At 36.1% G+C, this 20,068-nt stretch overlaps 1 protein-coding gene across 1 annotated transcript; it reads right to left on the bottom strand.

The window, feature by feature from the left end:
• Nucleotides 1-14,775: 14,775 nt before the first annotated feature.
• On the bottom strand, nucleotides 14,776-19,649 carry LOC107788905 (putative CoA ligase CCL5). Its single transcript, XM_016610641.2, has 5 exons — nucleotides 18,300-19,649; nucleotides 15,595-15,740; nucleotides 15,395-15,462; nucleotides 15,171-15,273; nucleotides 14,776-15,072 (listed from the first exon to the last, which is right to left on the bottom strand). Exons 1-5 carry the CDS (start codon nucleotides 19,537-19,539, stop codon nucleotides 14,959-14,961), a joined length of 1,671 nt encoding a protein of 556 aa, XP_016466127.1. The 5' UTR covers nucleotides 19,540-19,649; the 3' UTR covers nucleotides 14,776-14,958.
• Nucleotides 19,650-20,068: the final 419 nt, after the last annotated feature.

Here is a 20,068-nt window from a genome sequence, read left to right as displayed (position 1 = left end):
TGGTAGTCAATTCGATAATGGCTTGCCCATGGTTATGCAACTCTTTGTGAAGGTGCATCATGTTGGGATCACCTTGTGAAACATTATCCCGGGATTGCCATGCCGATGATGTTTCCGCCATTTCATCTAAAATCTCACATGCCTCCGCATAAGGCGTAGTCATGAAGTTCCTATCGACAACTTGATTCACTACACATTGGTTGGTTGTGTTGATCCCACGATAGAAAGTTTGTTGAATTATATTCCCCCGTCATATCGTTGTTGGGACATTCCTTAACAAAGAAATATCAATACAAAACAAAGAAGGACATTGAAAAATTCGCTCACTCTCAACAAAGAAGTATCTCAAGCCACTGAAAATTTCCATTAGCTTGACTATCATGTGGTTCTCCACTAATATAGGAGTCTTTGAGTTGAGATCATGTAGGGCTTTAATAAGGTTGTAATGTTGGTACAAGGACATGTAAGATACGTACGGATAAAGTGACTCAAGTCCCTTACAAGCACCACAATACTTTTAACAATTAAGCACCAATATCTTTATTCTTTCTAAAACAAATTAACTTCCTTTTTTTTTATTGTCTTTCCCTTTTCAACTCTTTCATTGTTTTTCTTGTTTTCCCTTTTTTTTTCAGTTGTCAAAATTCTCTTTGTTGCTATAAAAAAATTTTCCTCTGTTTTTTTCCACAAGCAATAATTTATTTCTTTTAAAGTCACATGACAACATTCTCAAAAGATTAGTAAACCCAACAATCATTCTTTCATTTCTTCCTTCCACTACAACTCCCTCTCACTTAGTTTTTTGAATTTTCAAAGTGCCAGAAAGAAAATAGGGTGAACAAATAGATGTGATAATAAAAATAGGCTAAGGGTTAAAGTTTGGCTATCAAAAAACTAAGGGATAATTTATTTAGGCTCAAACGGGCTGACAAGGGATAAATATAATTAAGACAGGTTAATTTAGGTAATGGTTCAACAAGGAAGATCTACTTTCATTTCTCAACGCAAAAATCTACCTAGAATTTTGCCTCGAACCACATTTAAGACAAGTTTTAGATTTTCGAATAAGCTAGAGAACTTGGCTATATAACCTGACAACACATACACTTGGGATCAACAAACATTATAATTTTAATCTGAGAGTGTAGAAATATTCATAAAACACATGGATGATACTCAATTAATCCCGTTTTTCAAAATCTCATTCTCAAAAAAATAAAGTTATTAGCCGACTTATGTACTAAAAAATCTAGAAAGTGTTTGGTTCAAAATATTACGACCATGACAAAGAACTGAATAAAGAAATCTATGGATATGTATAAAAGAAGTTATACTAAAAAAATATAAATATACACAACTATATATTCCTCTACTCCCACACTTAAATATTGTTATGTCCCCATGACAAATAATGTAAAAGCAAGACGAGGTAAAGGAGTTTCCCTGAATGTTTTCTATTTTCTTCTGGAGCTGGTAAACTCCAACCCCAATTCTGAATCCCTCTTTCTCTTTCGCTCCTTGGGGTTCATCGTGGCGCACACTTGGCCAAGAATATCAAAAAAATATTTTTTTTTCACATTTCACACTTTCTTGGCCTTGTTTCGAGCGGACAAATAACTGTACATGGTGATCCTTAACTCTATTCTGCATTTTTCACGAGAATCATTCCATGCATTTTCCTAAAAGTCTCCAATAACAAAATCCACAAAGTCATAATGATCAAAAGAAATTGAAGAATGATGGTCCATGAAAATTTTGTTTTTGTGTATAATGACCTCTTCATTCTCATTTTCTTCCAAATTAATCAATTTATGTGAATAAGAAAATTGGAGTAAGCACTCATCACCTTTTGAATTACATTCAACCAAACCTTTATTATCAACTTTCTCGATTGGGTCGGAATTTTCACCCTGAGTGGTAGATTCTTTTTCACAAAGCTCAATTTTTAGATCAATTGATCCATCCTCACAAGATGCAATTTTATTTAAAAGCCCGCCACAAAAATTCAAGGAGAATGCCATACTTACTAATTGATTTACTTTTATTGTTAGATCCGTAATGGCTTTATGATTCTGTGCATATTTTTCATAGGTATTTTCTATGAAATTATGCAAAGCTTTTTTCAAGTTTACATTTTCCTTTTGAGGTGATTCACTCTCAATAATTTGATTCTTTTGTGAATATTGATTGCACTCCGGATTACAGTTATATTCACTAGAATCAGTAAGCCTTCAAGAACTAGAAACAACATCAGACTGTTCATTCGATAAACCAAAAAAATATGAATTATCTAGTAGGCATTCATGAGTAAGGTGACTTCCACCACAATACTCACAAGTAATGGACCTTTGATTGATTTTATTAATTAATTGCTCAAGGTCATTCATTCCCCTAAAATCCTCATAGGAGAATGTGTTACTTGTTTGGCATTCGAAGCTTTGGTGGTTGCCTCCACAATAGTCATATACAATGGCCTTTTGACAGTATTGTTCTACCAACTCAACAAGCAGTTTACTTGGTTGATCGAAATTCATTTGAAAGTACGTGGAATGAGCTGACCTTCAGGATCCCTTTTTTTTAATTTTTTTTTTTGGTATTGCTCTCTAGTACTTGTCAGGCACTATAAAACAAAAGACTTAAAGCTAAAGAAAAAATAATTTCAAAGTAGTAGTAAGACAATTAATCTGAAGTACATGTTTACCAATTCCCGGCAACGACGCCAAAAATTTGACGAGCTCTGGGCGTATATAATTTTTCTGCTCTTACTCTATCAAATTATAGTAAAGTTTAAGATATTATCCCACAAAGATTGGAACCACCTAGGCTACATATTTGTATTGTCTTTGTTACTATTTGAGAGAATCAAATTGGTAAGGAGAGATTTGTTGAAAAAATTAGAAAAATAAAAGCAATAAATATTTATAGTTTTATAACAAAAGATAGAGGTTGGGATATTGTGAATCCGCAAGATAAACCATTATAATAAAATCAAAAGTTTATTATTTATTTCTCTGTTTAATGAAATGATCGCTTATTTCTAATTCAACTAAATCACATAAAAGTAACCAATTAATAACACTTCTTTCGATTAGTGTAGTCAATCGATTAACAGTGACACAAAGACCTTGTTTGAAGAATGACCACTTATTTCTAAGACATCACTCCACATAACAATAATATATAAATAGCACCGCTCGCGCTTAATGTTATTAATTCATTGATAGTTAGTGATATTAAACAATAATTGACTAATAACACTTCTTTCGATTAGTGTAGTTAACCAACTAAAGTAGTGGCTTCAAACAAGAATTATCTTAGTTGAGTGCACCTAGTGAGAAAAAGCCTCTTTCGATTAGCCTTTTCTAAATCAATAAACTTGTTTAAATCTTTCTCTTCTCCCGAATAAGAAACAAAATAACAAGATAAAGATTTCAGTAAGTGATATAATTATATCAAATAAAAGGAATAATCAATATCAAATACCTTGGTGTATAATAATGATAAAGAGAAAATCTCAACATAAGAAGATAATAAAATTAAGATAATTATTATAACACTTTTATAGTTTCATCTAGTATCCCAACCAAAGAAAATTACTCCATTATGGAGAAAAGATAAAATAAAAAAAATACTATTCCTACAATAAGAGAAATAACTTTTAAAACTAAAAAAAAAGCTAATTAAAGTTGGTGTTCTCTGCACAAGAATGGTTCTCCTTTCAATTGAAGTTTACGCCCTTTTTATAGGGACAAATACAAGCATAAATTCCCAAGGATGTCATCCTTGGCCTGGGATGTTGTCTGGGATGTCATCCTTGGTCTGAGTTGCTCAATTTTCTCCAGCTGTTTCTTCCACGGATGTCATCCTTAGAATTGAGGATGACATCCTTGGATTGGGGATGCCATCCTTGGCCTTTTTGCTATCTCTGCTTGAACACTCTTCTTTTTTCTCTTTTTTTTCTTTTCTTTTCCTGCAACTTATATTAATAATTTGTAGAAATATTGAACAAAAAGTCATATCTATAAATAAAGTATTTGTTTATTTAATATAATATATACCTAAAAACATATAAAATATATAATTATCAAGCGTTCCCATATCTCGTGTAGTGGTTCATTTGGCTCTTGCTTGAATGCCAAAATCTCTTCCCGAAGTGTAGCCATGTTCTCGGAGAGAAAAACTTAGAAATAAACTTTTTTGCCAACTCATCCCAAGTGTGAATGAAATGGTTCGGCAAATGTGCCAAGCAATCTAAAGCTTTCCCCATAGAGAGAAGGGAAAAAGCCTTAGCCTCAATGCATCCTCGGATACATTTGTTGTTTGCTCCTCCAATAAGTGTCCACAAATCCCTTTAAATATTTGTATGCATTTTGACTTGGAGCACCAGTGAAGAAACCTTGTTACTCTAGCAAAATGACCATCACATTGGTGATTTGAAAGTTGCCCGCCCTAATACGGGAAGGGACTATTGCACTAGCATACCCTTAATTGGGTAACACCCGGTGTGGAGCCGCTTGTGGTGGAGGTAGGGGTGGAACGAGGACATTGTCATGGGACACTCAGACTCTTCTATTGGCTTGAGGTTCAAGAGGAACCTCATCAACTTTCTCATCCTCGACGTCAACATCCCCCAAAGCAATATTTTTGAGCTCATTGTTTGCCATGGTTGTACCTACGATTTATCAAATAAGTTAGTAACACGGAAGAAAAAGAAGATATTCCAAAAACGCACCCAAATATATAGCTAACACCGTTTTTAACTCCCCGACAACGGCGCCAAAAATTGATCACGTCCAAAGTACACCTCAATAGAAATATGAAACGGTCATATGCAATAATAGAAACCCAACTAAGAGTCGGGGTTAAATCCACATGGAGCTAAGATGGGAGTTAGGGGTATATATTTTAATTTGCATAATTGGATTATCTAGATTGCACTTCCACAATAAGGATTTGTTTTTTATTTCTAATGTTACTCTAATGATTGCAAAATAAAGAAAGAAGACTAAAGATTGTTGTTTTTAAGGTTTTTCCTAATGGATAAAAAGCCTAGGGCTGTGACCATGACCTGAGTGTCTGCCTAATGGGATAAAGACTTTAATGCTTGTTTTGTCGATTGAGGTGTATTATAGCTCTCAACTCTAAATTACCCACTCAATACCTCTCGGTCAAAGAGTGGTTTTGCCCAATTTGGCTTTCTCAAGACCAAATGGGTATCACCCAAAATAATTGATAAGAGCTCAAGTCGGGTTATTGCTATCTCTAGGTCGAACCCTTTAATCGGGTTAATCAATCTCTCAATTGACCCAATTCCTTGTTATCCTAGACTAGGTCCCTCTTTCTCAAGTAGAGACTAAGTCAAATAGGCATGAATCAATGTTTGCAACCATTAATTCTAAAATTGAATTATGAACTAAGCTAAATAATGAACACCCAATTATAAATAAGTATAAAATTAATCACCCATAAGGTTTACACATCAGGGTTGGGTCACAACCCTAGTAAAAATCTAGCTACTCATTATGGGATTTAAAACAAATAAAGATGAAAAGCTAATTAAACTCATAATAGAAGATTAAATGATGAAATCTAATGTTAAAATACTCAAATAAGCTAAAACTACCTAAAATAGTAAAGATAAACGGCTACAACAACTTTCTATGTTCAAACATGACCTAATTTTATGAAACTCATTTATTTATACAAGGCTGAAAAATTCGGACAAAAATTCCCCTCAGGAGGTTTTGTGGCCATATAATTCCATGTGCGGTCTGTAGATTTTTTTATCTGGTAGGAATTCGAGTTTTGTGGCCGCATATTTCTGACTACGTCCGCGAGGCATTCTTCTGCAGACGCACATTTCTAGACTGCGGCCGCAAGGCAACACTTCTGTGGTCCGCACAATTAGGACTGCGGTCGCAAGGCACTCTTCTTGCGGCCGCACAAATCTTGTGCGGTCCGTAATTCACAGAAGATCCTGGACTTGGTCTTTTTGCATACTCTCTGATCTTGAACTCTTAGCCCAGCTTTGCGGCCGCACTTTGCGCAAATGTCTGCTAGATTTTTTCTCTTTGTTTGCGGCCGTAGATGGAATTCTGCGGTCCGCAATTTCTTCTACGTCCGCAGAATTCCTTCTGCGGACCGCACATTTGTGCTTCTGCGCCCTTTATTGCTTTGTGCTTCGGACTACTCCTTTTTTAGTCAGATTTCATCTTGGGAGACCAACTTTCAGCATTCCTACAACTTTTGCATAATTTCATTAGTTTCGGAAATACAATTCAATGCTTTTAGACTAAAACTAAAGCTAAAAGACGCTAATAAACAGTCATTATCCCCACTTATGGGGTCCTTATAGAGTACCTACACATGATGGTAAGAGATATTTCCTAACATTGGTGGATGACTTCTCTAGGTATACTTGGATATTCCTGTTGAATAATAAAGCTGAATCTTTGGTCATTGTGAAGCAGTTTCTAGTTTTAGTGAAGAATATGTTCAATTCTAATGTTCAAACATTAAGAACATACAATGGCTGTGAATTCTTTAACTCTCAATTTGATGAGTTGATTAAAGAAAATGGTATTATACACCAGAGTTCTTGTGCTTATACACCTCAGCAAAATGGTGTAGTAGAGAGGAAGCACTAATCCATTCTGAATGTAGCCAGATCCTTAAGGTTTCAAGGAGTTGTGCCTCTGAAGTTCTAGGGAGAATGTGTTGCTATTGCTGTGTACATCATAAATAGACTGCTTCAGCTGTGCTCAAAGAAAAATCTCCTTTTGAAGCTTTAGTTGGTCATGCTCCTTCATTGGATCATATCAGAGTGTTTGGGTTCCTAGGCTATGTCACTGATGTGAGAAAATCTGATAAATTTGCTCTTAGAGCAGTTTCAACTATCTTTCTAGGCTATTCTGTGACACGAAAGGGTTACAAAATATATGATATTCATTCTAAGGACTTCACTGTCAGTAGAGATATAGTGCTTAAGAAAGATGTGTTTTCTTTCAAATATGCTCATAAGACTACCTCTTCTATATTTCATGTGTTGGATATCTCTCCTAAACTTCTCTCTAGTTCTGTAGACAAATCACCATCTCACCCTACTTCTACCACTGATGCTTCAACTGTTGATGAAGCACCTCACAATAACATAGGAAGTGAACTGTAACAGATATTGAGGATGATTTAGTTGCTGATGATGTTGATGGCTCAGTGATTAAAAAAGCTGAACCTACATCCTCAACATTGCCTAACTGAGCCTACTATCAGTAGGAAATCTAGCAGGGACAACACTCCACCTATCTGGATAAGAGACTATGTCACTCACAACAAAGGGAAGACACATTGTTGTTACCCTAGCTCTAATTGTGTTTGCTATGCTAATATTTCCCCCTCATTTGGCAGTGCTTTGGCAGCCTATTTTGCCATTGTTGAACCTAAAACATTTGTTGAAGTTGTCAAGGATGTGGATAGATGCAATAAAAAGTGAAATCTTGGCTCTAGAAGAAAACAACACTTGGAGTATAGTTGCTTTGCCTCCAGGGAAGGTGCCCATTGGCTACAAATGGATCTTTGAAGTTAAATACACTTCTTCAGGAGAGGTTGAGAGGTATAAGGCCAGGCTTGTAGCCAAAGTCTATAGTCAACATGAGGGATTGGACTACACTGAAACTTTCTCTCATGTGGCAAAAATGGTCACAGTGAGGTCTGTTCTAGCCATAGCTGCTACCCAACATTGTATATCTATCAGATGGATGCCTACAATGCTTTTTTACATGGAGAGCTTCTAGAGGAGGTCTACATGGAAGTTCCACCTGGGTTTGCCAGCCAGGGAGGGAAGCAAGTGGCTTGCAAACTTCATAAATCCTTGTATGGTCTCAAGTAAGCCCCTAGATAGTGGAACAAGAAACTTACAAATGCACTGGTTCAACTTGGATTTACCAAAGCCATTTTCACTATGCATTATTCACAAAAAAGTGCAGACAGAGTTGGTGGTAGTGTTAGTTTATGTTAATGATCTTTTGGTGACAGGAAGCAGTCCAAATTTGATCTTACAAACTAGAAATGATTTAAAGTTCAAGTTCAATATGAAGGATTTAGGTGAACTTAAATTCTTTCTGGAATAGAGTTTGCCAAATCAAAGCAAGGGATTGTGATGAGTGAAAGAAAATATGCATTGGAATTAATAGCTAAACTTGGAGTTGGTGGTGCCAAACCTGCTAGTACACCCTTGGAGACCAGCTCCTAACTTACTTATGTTGAATTTGACAGTTTCATGAACAAGGATCCTTCAAATGCAGCTGCTGCAGAAGACAATGAACTAGAGAATGCTGGGCCTTATCAGAGGCTGATAGGTAGACTCCTGCATCTCACCATGGCTAGAATTAATATTGCATATGTAGTGCAGGTACTCAGCTAGTTTATGCACAGACCTATGCAGTCTCATATGGAAGCTGTTTTAAGGGCAGTCAGGTACATCAAGGCAACTCCAGGTCTTGGACTGTTGATCTCCTCAGAAGGTCCAGGGAGACTTGAAGCCTATTGTGACTCCGATTGGGGTGGATGCCTACAAACTAGAAGGTCTGTTACAAGATATGTAGTTAAGTTTGGTGATGCACTAGTATCCCGAAATTCTAAGAAGCAGGAAACAGTTGCTAAAAGGTCTACTGAAGCAGAGTTTAGAAGCTTGGCTTCAACAGTTGCAGAATTAACTTGGCTTATAGAGTTGTTCTTAGAGTTAGGACTGGAGTTATCTTTGCTTATAGACCTGCACTATGATAGCGAAGCTGCAATTCAAATTGTAGCTAATCTCATATTTCATGAAAGAACCAAACATATTGACATTGACTGTCACTTTGTGAGGAAAAAAATTGTACGAGGTTTGATCAGAACTCATCATGTGTCTACCAAAGAGCAACAAGCTAATTTGCCGACTAAGAGTCTAGGGAAAGTGCAACATGACTATTTGATGTCCAAGTTGAGGTTGAAGGACTTGTTTCAACCATCAGCTTGATGAAGGGTTTGAAGTATTCAACAGTGAAGCTCTAGGATGTACAGTTGTATGCCGGGTAAGCTAAGTTAGTGGTGTCACTAGTTAGTTAAGTAGGTGGTTAGTGGTTAACTTATTTGTATATAAATACATAAGTGTACAGTGTATTAACTACCTTTAATAGAAATGAAAGCTGACTTTCTCTTTCACAAGCTCATATCTGTTTTTTTTTCTCCATTTTAGCTTAGCAGCTCAATTTAGATCTAGGATTTCATCAATACCATGATTATTTTATCTAATACATCAAACCAAACGAGTCCTTTGCCTAGTGCCTTGATGCCCCATGCCATGACTACTCATATTGACGTAAGTTGGGTAGCCAATTTCTCTTCACTACTCTCGACTCTTTTGCATAGTCTTTTGCCTTATATAAATAAGTAATTGTTACACAACAATCTCTTCATTATTAATCTATCAGTCCTTTATCATTAATCAGCTCATAATAATTTACTTATTATTAATCACCGTATAGATAATATCCGCATTATACTCGCATAACTTGCACCAAATGATCCCTCAAAATCTTAATAGATGTCACAAAATTTGTTGGTAGTGGACCTCCAAATTAATGCTACTTAGTGAACCTTCTTAATTCCGATATAAAAAGAGAATAAAAATCATTTTCCACTTCATTTTGAAAATAGGAACATATAAAACAATCAGAACTAAATACTATAGGCCAATAAAAAGGAAGAAAAACAATTTAAATCTTTTACTTGGAATATTAGGAATATAAAACTCAAAATATTAGTAGTGTGAAAACCATAAACAGAGAAATTTTGTAATAACCCATACGAACATTGCTAGTAGTGTTCCCATCCTCTCTTCTCGTAATAATTCGAATTCCTTCCGATCGCCGGCCGTCGTATTGCCGCCGGCACATTCATCTCTTCGGAATCTCCGCTCCACCGATGCAAGCGTAGGAGAGCTGCAAAAATACACACGCACAGAGGCACACACAGAATCAACATTTGATCGATTGATCAACATTTGATCGATTGAGAGAGAGGAAGCAGCGAAGGAGACGAAAGGGAAGGATGATAACGAGATCAAAACTAGCAGAGCAGCTGAGAGAGTATCAGATTAGATCAAAACACGATTGGGCTTCCGTCTCTTTCTTCTCCTCTACCTCTAACTTAACATCCACAAGGTATCATTCCATTTCCAATTAGGGCTACGTTTTCCTTATCCTATATTTCTTTTAGCTTCATTTTCCTTATCCTATAATTTTTTTTCTTTTTTCGCATCTGCACAGTCTATGAGGTGTTTATGGATATATGGGATTTGATTTGATTAAATCCATTATTTGGAGGCCATTTTTATGTTTAATTGAGGATTATTATATGGAAGTTTAATTTTTTGGCATGATTAGTTGATTATTTTGGCTCGCCAAAGTTTTTTGGATGGTAAAAAATTGGGTCTTTTGACCCGCAACAGGGGCAAAAAACACTAGGTTATTTCTTCCTATCTGCCCAAGCCTTAGTGGGCAGAGTCCCGGACACCACCGTCATCAAAAAAGAAAAAAAAAGATTGGATCTTTTGAACGAGAGGAATATTATGAAGCTATTAGATATAGTCCAAGTAATTATTTGCCATAGAAGTTTTCTCATATGACTTGATTGATTGAGAGTTGCAGTTGATTTACAATCCAGTTTGACGAATCAGTAAAAGTATATTACACTATTTTTGTGTAATGTATGTCTCACATGAAAAACTACGAGTTCAGGAAGAATTTGAGCCATTTTGTGTAATGTATGTGTTAAATGAAAAACTAGGAATTCAAGAAGAATCCGAATCTTCAAATGCCAATTCAGGGAACCACGAAATTCTCTAAGAATGGCTCACAAAAGAAGAAGAATAAAAAAGATGAACTGATGTGTATTCGACAATGGTAAGCTGATTACAGTGGGTGATTTATACACTAAGAAGTTCACTAAACTGCTATTACCACTGCAGTTTCCCATTACCTCCCCTTCTTTGAATCTTTTGAATCTTCTTCTGGTTCCTCTTTCTTCATGTAGTAGCTTAAATTGTGTCCTTATTTCAATAATAACATTGCAGAAGCATTTGAGACTGAATGTGTCGGTTAGTTGATGCTCATTCCTCAATGAACATTTATCATTTTTTTGGTTGTAGTTTTATCAAGTCCTGCAACAGCTCCTTGGCACTAACAAGCTTCAATTCCTTCACTTGTCTTCTAAATCTAAAATCTTGAAAAATCCTCATTTTAATCCCCCACTAATGTAAATATCATCTCACCTCAGCAGTCAAATTTGTTCAAGAACTCCTGCTTATCCATACGTTAAGGAGTGACCAACTATATAGCTTTTCAACTTATTTAACTTCTCTCTTTCTAATTATATTTTCCCCCATGATGCTCAGCCTAGGAGGATATCTCAATGGTGTCTTCCAGTTATAGCCGCGTACACATGTTTACATACCTTGCAATTGGTTCTCTACCTTTCGCTGATCTTCTTACAATCCTTCAATTAATGTGATGTTGTTCTCCACCTATTCTGCATCCACTTTTTGAGTTCCTCTTCTATTAGCTGACTATTGAGTTCATTTGTTAGCTATTGGAGAATCAACTTATTCTCAATCAAAAAAACAAAAAAAAACAAAAAAAAAAATCGATGGGAAACAAGATATTTGGCAAGTAGGAGTACTGGTGCTAAATGTATAATATGTGTTTTATCAATCTAGATTTGCCCGTTTTTGTTAGTACTGTCTTCCACCAGGGAAACCTTTCGACATGATTCCCCACCTTAATTTATTGTATTTCCGCAAACTTAGGATAAGATAGATCACCTGTGGTGAAATATAACCGTATCAAATGCTTTTACATCTGTTGCAAAAAGTTCCTTATACTTGGTTGCTGTGGTAAATATGTTCACTTGACGAGGTGGTTTTTCTTTTTTCCCCTTCTTTCATCCTCATGAGAAGTTATTTTAGATTTTCGCTATTAAATCTGCAATATGGAATAAGACAAGTAATTGCATTCAATAGCCATTAAATCCGTACATTTTATGGTGCTTTCTAGCATGATCGTATTTGTCTATATGAAAAAGAAAAGGTAATGTATGTATTATCGTGTTAAGCTTGCCCCTGTTTTTAAACATTGCTTCTTCCACCTTGCAAATCTTTTCTCAAATCCTTTCCACTGGATGCATTGAGAAGTTGGCCAAGGTATAAGGGAGTTTCTCCACTGTGATTGAATACCTACTGACTAATATTAGGTACTACATGGTAGGTGGCATCCCACTCTTTTGAGGCTTTCCAATCATTAAGTACTATGCAATCATATCTAAGTACCTTTGAAATGCCATTTTGTCGTGGATTAGTAAAATGGCTCATAACATTTTGAGACTTCTCTACCTCTTTCTATTTTTATATTGTTGATAAGTTACCTCTTTTTAATTTTACCAAAAAATTATCTACTATTAACTGATCTTCAGAAAGAAAAAAACTGGCATGTTTAACGTATTTTAGGATTTGAATGAGCTATGACGCCTAGACATTGATGTGCCAGTTCTTCCCTTTTTCAATAGTTTCGAAAAGCAGGGATGACCTGTTTTTGGTAATAGAAGAAATTCGCACATCAAAATCTCAGAAGCAGGGATGAGTTATTAGTCATTTGTTTCGAGAGATTTATTCAAGGATATCAAATATATCAGTACATGTAGAGGCAGCAAATGCTGGATTGAGTGAAAATGTTAATAACCTACCTTTAACAATGGACTAGATGAAGACTTTGGTGAATGGATCCTTACTGCTTGGTCCTAGAGCTGTGTAGGTCTCTCAAACAAAACCTTTTGCAATTTCCTGTTATGGAGGATTATCATTGTCTACGCATCCTTACCACTTCTGGCAGTAACTTAGAATTTGTTTCTTCTGCGCTTTTCCTCTTATATAATTTTTTCTCTTTGTTGATGCAGGGTGGATGTCGTCATCTTTGTGATATGGGAACTGGTTGTTTTAGCATTCCTGGTTTTTTCTGCCGTTTCACTGTACTTCAGGCATCTAAGGCTTGCTTTTATTTTAGTATGTGTGACCTTGCTATTACTTTTGTGCATGAAAATAGCAAAGAAAGTAAGATCGGCCAGGAAAAAGAAACGAAGGATGCTTCTTCCATTATCCATGTAGAGAAGTAGGATGCGCGAATTCTTTTACAACGAGCAAAAAAACTTGTTTTTGTGTAAATTAGGAGAAATATCTTGCTGCTATTTTGGTTTTCTTTGTCTTTTTTTCTCTTTTAGCTCATATGGAAGTAGAGGGTAGTTACATGTTGTGGGATAATTTCACTATAGAGCTATTTCGTCCGCTCCCATACTGCAGGCGTTCCGGCTGGTGATGCTGTTTCTTGTTGGTTTCATCCTTCTCGTGTTATGAAATTTCCTCTACCTTGCTCTTTGTTACTTATATTCACTCTATTCCACCAGTTATCAGCATTAGATGCTGGTAGAAAGCGCTAATTGTTTCTAAATCCTGAATAAGTGACCCTAAAACTATGATTAACAAGCGAAAAAGAGGAGCACATGTATTTTCTACTTTCTCCTTTCTTCTTCACCAGGAAAATGAAAGATACTGCTGAAACTGCAATGCGATGATCGGAATAATGGAGATGAAGAAAAGACACCACGTTTTTGTACATTGATGAGAAATGTTTTCCACCTGCAATTTAGTAGTATAGTACTGCTTCATTTGTTTACTTTTACAGAGCTGTAATGCGTTTTTTTTTCAAGAATACGGAGAATTATTCCCTTCGTACAACAATACACTTAAGAAAGTTCTACCAAGTTAATAGAAGTCCAAGATTCAATGAGAGGACAAACTCTTCGATCAACAACGACCCAGTGAAATTTCACTAGTGGAATTTGGGGATGGTAGGGTGTATGCAGATCTTACCCCTATCCCGAGGGATAGAGAGGCTGTTTCCGATAGATCATCGGCTCAAGAAGATTTAAAGATGTAATATATCAGTACTTTCAATAAAAACTATAGAAAAAAAAATAACAGCATCACAATAACCAGAAAATAGATGAAAAACAAAACAATAACCGGTAGATAAAGCTCGGCACTAAGAGGAACGAAAGAGTAGTGTGAACTCAACATTAACCACTAGCACTCTAAGACTAAATCCTAACGGACTAGCCTCACTGGTGCGCCGTAGAAATATGCACAACTACCTCTTAACCTACAACCTTAATGCTCGACTTCCACAACTTCCTGTCAAGGGCCATGTCCTCGGTAATCTGAAGCCACGCCATGTCCTACCTGATCACCTCTCCCTAATACTTCTTAGGCCGCCCTCTACCTCTCCTCGTACCCACCAAAGCCAGCCGCTCACACCTCCTTACCGGGGCATCTGGACTTCTCCTCTGAACGTGTCCGAATCATCTGAGCCTTGCTTCACGCAGCTTGTCATCCATGGGGGCCACACCCGCCTTCTCCCGAATATCTTCATTCCTAATCTTATCTATCTTAGTGTGCCCGCACATCCATCTCAACATCCTCATTTCTACTACTTTTATCTTCTGGATATGTGAGTTCTTAACTGGCCAATACTCAGCCTCATACAACATGGTCGGTCTAACCATCGCTCTATAAAACTTATCTTTGAGTATCGGTGGTACTTTCTAGTCACACGAGACTCTAGACGCTAACCTCCGCTTGATCCACCCCACCCCTATACGGTGTAGGACAAACTCTTCAATCATTTATAAATATCAACAATGAATTTCAGCACACTTTATTCCATTATTAACAGAGTAACAACAGTTGCTTAAAACTCGAACCCGACATTCATACGTTTGATACACCAAGGAAGGATGAGTTTACTCTAGTGGCCATGATCACAAAATATGGCTGCTGAAAGTTATAGTTACAAGGGAAACTCCTAATCTCTTTTCTCAGAGTTTAGATGTTGCTAGCTTTATCAGATCCTTCCTAAGAATTTTGCCAGAAGGATTCTTGGGTATGGAAGCCACAAATGCAACTCTCCTGATTCTCTTGTATGGAGCCACCTACACAAACAAATGCGATAAATATGGCCTTCACTATAGATCTTAATACCAGAAATTAGTATGCAGTTTCAAGTCTTAGTTCGTATTATATAAATTACCTGTTTGGCAATAAAATCCATGACTGCGCTCTCTGACATAGTACTTCCAGATTTTCTTACTACATATGCCATAGGAAACTGTCCGACATCCTTATCCGGGAACCTTAAACACCACAAGATTTATGAAATGAGCATCAGAGATGGATAACTTCATACCCTCTGACTGATTAAAGAAGCCACTGAAAGAGTAAAGCATCAGAGAGCATGAATGGAAGTATACTCACGGTATAACAGCAGCATCAGAAATCTGTGGATGATTGAGCAACAAAGCCTCTAACTCTGCTGGAGGAACCTACAAGTTCATATGACAAGCGTTCAGACCGTAGTAATCATTAAGGAAATGCCAGAATCAGATATGCGCCCGAGGACTCAATAGAAAAGCCAACTATATATTGGAAGAATGAGAAACTCTGTTTCCTTTTACCTGATAACCCTTATATTTGATCAGCTCCTTCAATCTATCAACCACAAAAATGAAACCGTCCTCATCTATATAGCAAAGATCTCCAGTTCTTAACCATCCCTCTGAGTCTAGAGTTGAGGCAGTAGCTTCTTCATTACTGAAATAACCTGTGTTGTAGCGAGAACTCAATAAGTTAACGGATATTCCAGCAATAGAGAAACTTCAACATAATCGGGAATAAAGGCTATAACAATAGGTTTGCTTCCAATAAGGATTATAGAAGAATGTCAATGGATATCACTCTCACGAGCTTGCGGGTGATTCAACAGCAACAAGGATGAATTCATGGCTCTTAGAAGATTCAGACTACTGAGAAGTCCACAAGATCAATAATCTTGATGAATATTGATTGGTTTATTTATAATTAGAAAGAACAATTTTTAAATTTAAAGACTTTACAAGTTCCTTCATCGTTTTGTATGGCTAATACTGCTCATCTTATTATATGTTCACTAGTTCCTCTTTATACAATTTTGATAACATCTAAGATAGCTAAACATGATGCCCTTAACTACTAGTGGCAAAATGGATAAAAATAACTTTTAAAAAATAGGTCAAATGTGGATAAGATCCATATTATCCACTTAAAAAATGGATAACCAATGGGTTTAACTTTTACATTTGCAAAAGACCCAAATTGGGAGTTGTTCAAGTTTGAGATACTAGGAATTCTCCCAAAAGTGATCATATTCAAGAAGTCAGAGATAACATTGATATCCATTATCCACCGGTTACACCATTTTCTATTTGTATTAAATATAGGTCGGGTTGAATATTTAATCCATTTTTGCATTATCAGTTTTGACCCGCCCATATCCGACCCAACCCGCCCGTTTGACACCCCTAATGTCCTTAAAATAAGGTTCAACTTATTTCATAGCTGATGCATGATGGAATAAATAGTTTACACATAATTATTGATTATCCTTTTAATCAGTATCACGGAAATTAATTACAATATAGCAGCTAAAATCCTACATTAAGGTAAGTAAATGATGTTGTTTCTTACTCTAGGATAATACAAAGGATGGGGAAGCAGACTATTTTATGCCACGATGCTAGCTGAAAATTTATTAGTAATACAAAGTCTAAAAATTCTCAAAGAGAAAATCTAGACTGAAGAATAGGAAACATGTAGGATGCGATTATAATTTTAAAACCTATATGGAGCTGTCAGATATAAAATAATCAGACCGAAGATATAACATATTAGATATTGTATGCTGAGATGCAAAACGTGCAATTAATTTTTTCAGTTGTGATATCTAAAATCTAATACATAAGCAAAATATCAAACTAATTTCCAAATATTAAAAACATGTGAAAAACATTAAATCCTATAGGGTGATATTGAACTGACTTTACTTTTAATTTGATTGTATGTTCTGCACTAATTCTGGACAGGATTGCATAAAGTGACGCTTCAGTTGATGTCCCAAAAAAAAAAAAAAAAGGAGAAAATGTTGAATATTTCTTCAGTCCCCATCTACTTTATTGGACCATCAACAACTAGATAGTGGAGCAGACAAAAAAAAATGCTAAGTTTATATTCATGAAGTGATCTAGTATTCAATAAAATAGATTAAGAACTATGACATCTCAAATGATTTATCTTTATCTGTCCAAGCTTACGTGGTCAGGGTTATCCGATACCTCCGGTGGCGGAGGCAAGATCTCCGCTAAGGTGGTTCAAAAAGAAAAAAGTTAAAAAACGATTGTAGCTAGTGGGAATTGAACTTATAACCTTACAAATATTTTGAACCCTCTTGACTACTAAACTATACTTTTGGGCTGTGTCAAGAGATACAAAACTTAATATATAGAGGTAAAAAATAGATTTTGTCTTATATATACAATGTAATTTTTCGAAAAAGGGGGTTCGGGTGAACCCCTTCCGGCCCCTAAATCCGCCCGTGTGCCTCGTGGAATTAATCAATATGTGTACATGCTAGTTCGGACACCACCGTTAAGAATTCATAATTACATTTTCTTAATGTATGGACCGGAAAAGTCTTACTCACCAGCCAGGGAGGACCTCTTTTAGCAGTGATTGCAGGTGCGTTATTATCAACTTAAATTATATGTAAATTGAAATTCTTTTAAAATATATTTTTGTACAAAGAATTCGGATCAATTAGTTTTTTGGCCTTTTTACAAACTTGTTTTTAGTTTTATGACCCTACCTCTTTTTTTACACATGGGAGATTTACTTTTACACATAAAAAATTTTTCATTTACACATAAGAGATCTAAAAAAGATATTTTCTTAAATTCAACATTGTAAAAGGCCAAGAAGGCCTAAAACCTCAAAGAATTCCTCTCCGCTGTCACAAAAGAATATCATATTCCATCTTTTTCTGGATCTGCAATTATTCATGAGCTCTTAGTTACAACTTGAGATTAAATTGTGACCATCTCTTTCCATTCTTTCTTAAATAATGCCTTAATATGCTAAATTCCAAGTTGTCATTATTTCTTAAATAATGCCTTGAACTGCTGATTCCAACTTGTCACACTACTGTAACATCACTAAAAAATTACTAGGAAAGATGATTTATACAGATGTGGCCAACACAACTTTTCCATAGTATCATATTCAATTATTGCAAAAAATTAAATCAAAACGCCAAAAACATGTTTAAAAAAAATAAAAATAAAAACCATACCTTTCATAATGGTAGGTCCCCTTAGCCAAAGTTCGCCGGTCTTATTCACCGGCAACGCCTTCCCACTTTCCGGATCCACAATTTTTGCCGACATGCTCGGCGACAACATCCCCGCCGTCCCATATCTCCGGCTCTCTTCTAACGAATCCGTCGACGCCCCAATTCCCGTTGACTCAGTCAACCCATACCCTTGCAAAATTGCCACACTTGGATATTTCTCCAAAAACCCTTCAGTTACTTCCTTACTCAAAGGTGCACCCCCAGAAAGAACTTTCTTCAAACTGCTCAAATCATATTTCTTTTTAATCACCTCAGCATTATTCACTAGCGCAACAAGAATCGGCGGCACGAGTGGTAAATAAGTTGCTTTGTATTTGTGAATAGATAATAGCATTTCGTCCATTTCGAATTTCGATAGTACCACAATTGTCGATCCACTAGCTAATAACCCTGCTGCAAAAGCTGCTAAGCCGTAAATATGAAACATGGGAACTGTACAAATAAAAGTTTGTTCTCCTTCGTCTAATTTGAACCGACCCACTATTGTTTGAACCATAGCAATTAAATTTCTATGAGATGAAACAACTCCTTTACTTGCACCAGTAGTTCCTGAAGAATAAAGCAGAGTAGCTGTATCATCTTGTGTCACTCGCTCTTTCAATCTGCTTTGAACAGGTTTTTTCTGAATCAAATTCTCTAAATTACCCACAATCTTGAAATTAAAATTACCCTTTTGAGTAAGATTTGTTGTTTGACTGTTGATGAGAATAATCGGGAGATTAGAGTCGACGAGCTTAGGGAGGAGTTCAGGGATTGTGAAAGAGATTACAGGGTTTGAATCTTTGATCTGTTTGTTAATTTCACGTGGGGTGTTGAGGGGGTTTGTTGTGGTGATAATAGCGCCGAGAGACATGACGGCGAGGCAAACGATGGGGAAATAGATGGAGTTTGGAGAGAGGAGAAGAACTACGTTGCCCTTACGAATTCCCATGTCGATAGAGAGACACGTGGCTAAAGATTCGACGGCGTTCCAGACGTCGGAGAAAGTGAGACGTTGCCCTGTTGTGGCGTCGATGTAAGCGATCTTGCCGCGGTGCGCGCGTGATGATATGAAAGTTGTGACGTCGAGAGCATCGTTTGCTGGCAAGGGAATTGGGTCTCGTTTGCTGTAGAATGTTGAGTTCACCGGAGAATAGCCGGTTCTTGGATCGACGGTTGAGCCATTGCTAAACTGTGCCATTATTGGAAAATGGAGTGAAGCTAAGCTTCTTTGAACTGAAAATGGGAATTATGATGTCGGATTTGGGATCTGAGGAATTCTATAAAAGTATTTGTGGATCACCAAAGCTGACTGTCACTTTAATGATTTTTGTACTATGACTTACTCTGCAGGTATCTGAATGTTACACGTGGAGATAATTACTCCATCCGTTTCGTTTTAGATTAGATAGTTTGATTCGACATATAATTTTAAAAAAAAAGACTTTTAAAATTTGTATTCTTAAAATCTTGAAGGTTAAAAGCTTTATGGTGCCGTGATATTTTTGTAGTTATAAAAGCTTCTCATTAAGAGTAAAATAAAGAGTTTAAAATTGAATTATTTTCAAATTTAGTTGGCGTTTGGACATAAGAATTATAAAATTCCAAAAAAAAAAAAAAAAAAATTAAGTAAAAATAGTATTTGAAAATTAGAATTGTGTTTGGACATGAATATAATTTTGGGTTGTTTTTGAAATTTTGTGAGTGATCTGAGTGAAAATTTTGAAAAA

Source organism: Nicotiana tabacum, chromosome 15, assembly GCF_000715075.1.
Source record: "Nicotiana tabacum cultivar K326 chromosome 15, ASM71507v2, whole genome shotgun sequence".
Classification (NCBI taxonomy): Eukaryota; Viridiplantae; Streptophyta; class Magnoliopsida; order Solanales; family Solanaceae; genus Nicotiana; species Nicotiana tabacum.
This window is presented reverse-complemented; position numbering and strand designations above follow the sequence as displayed.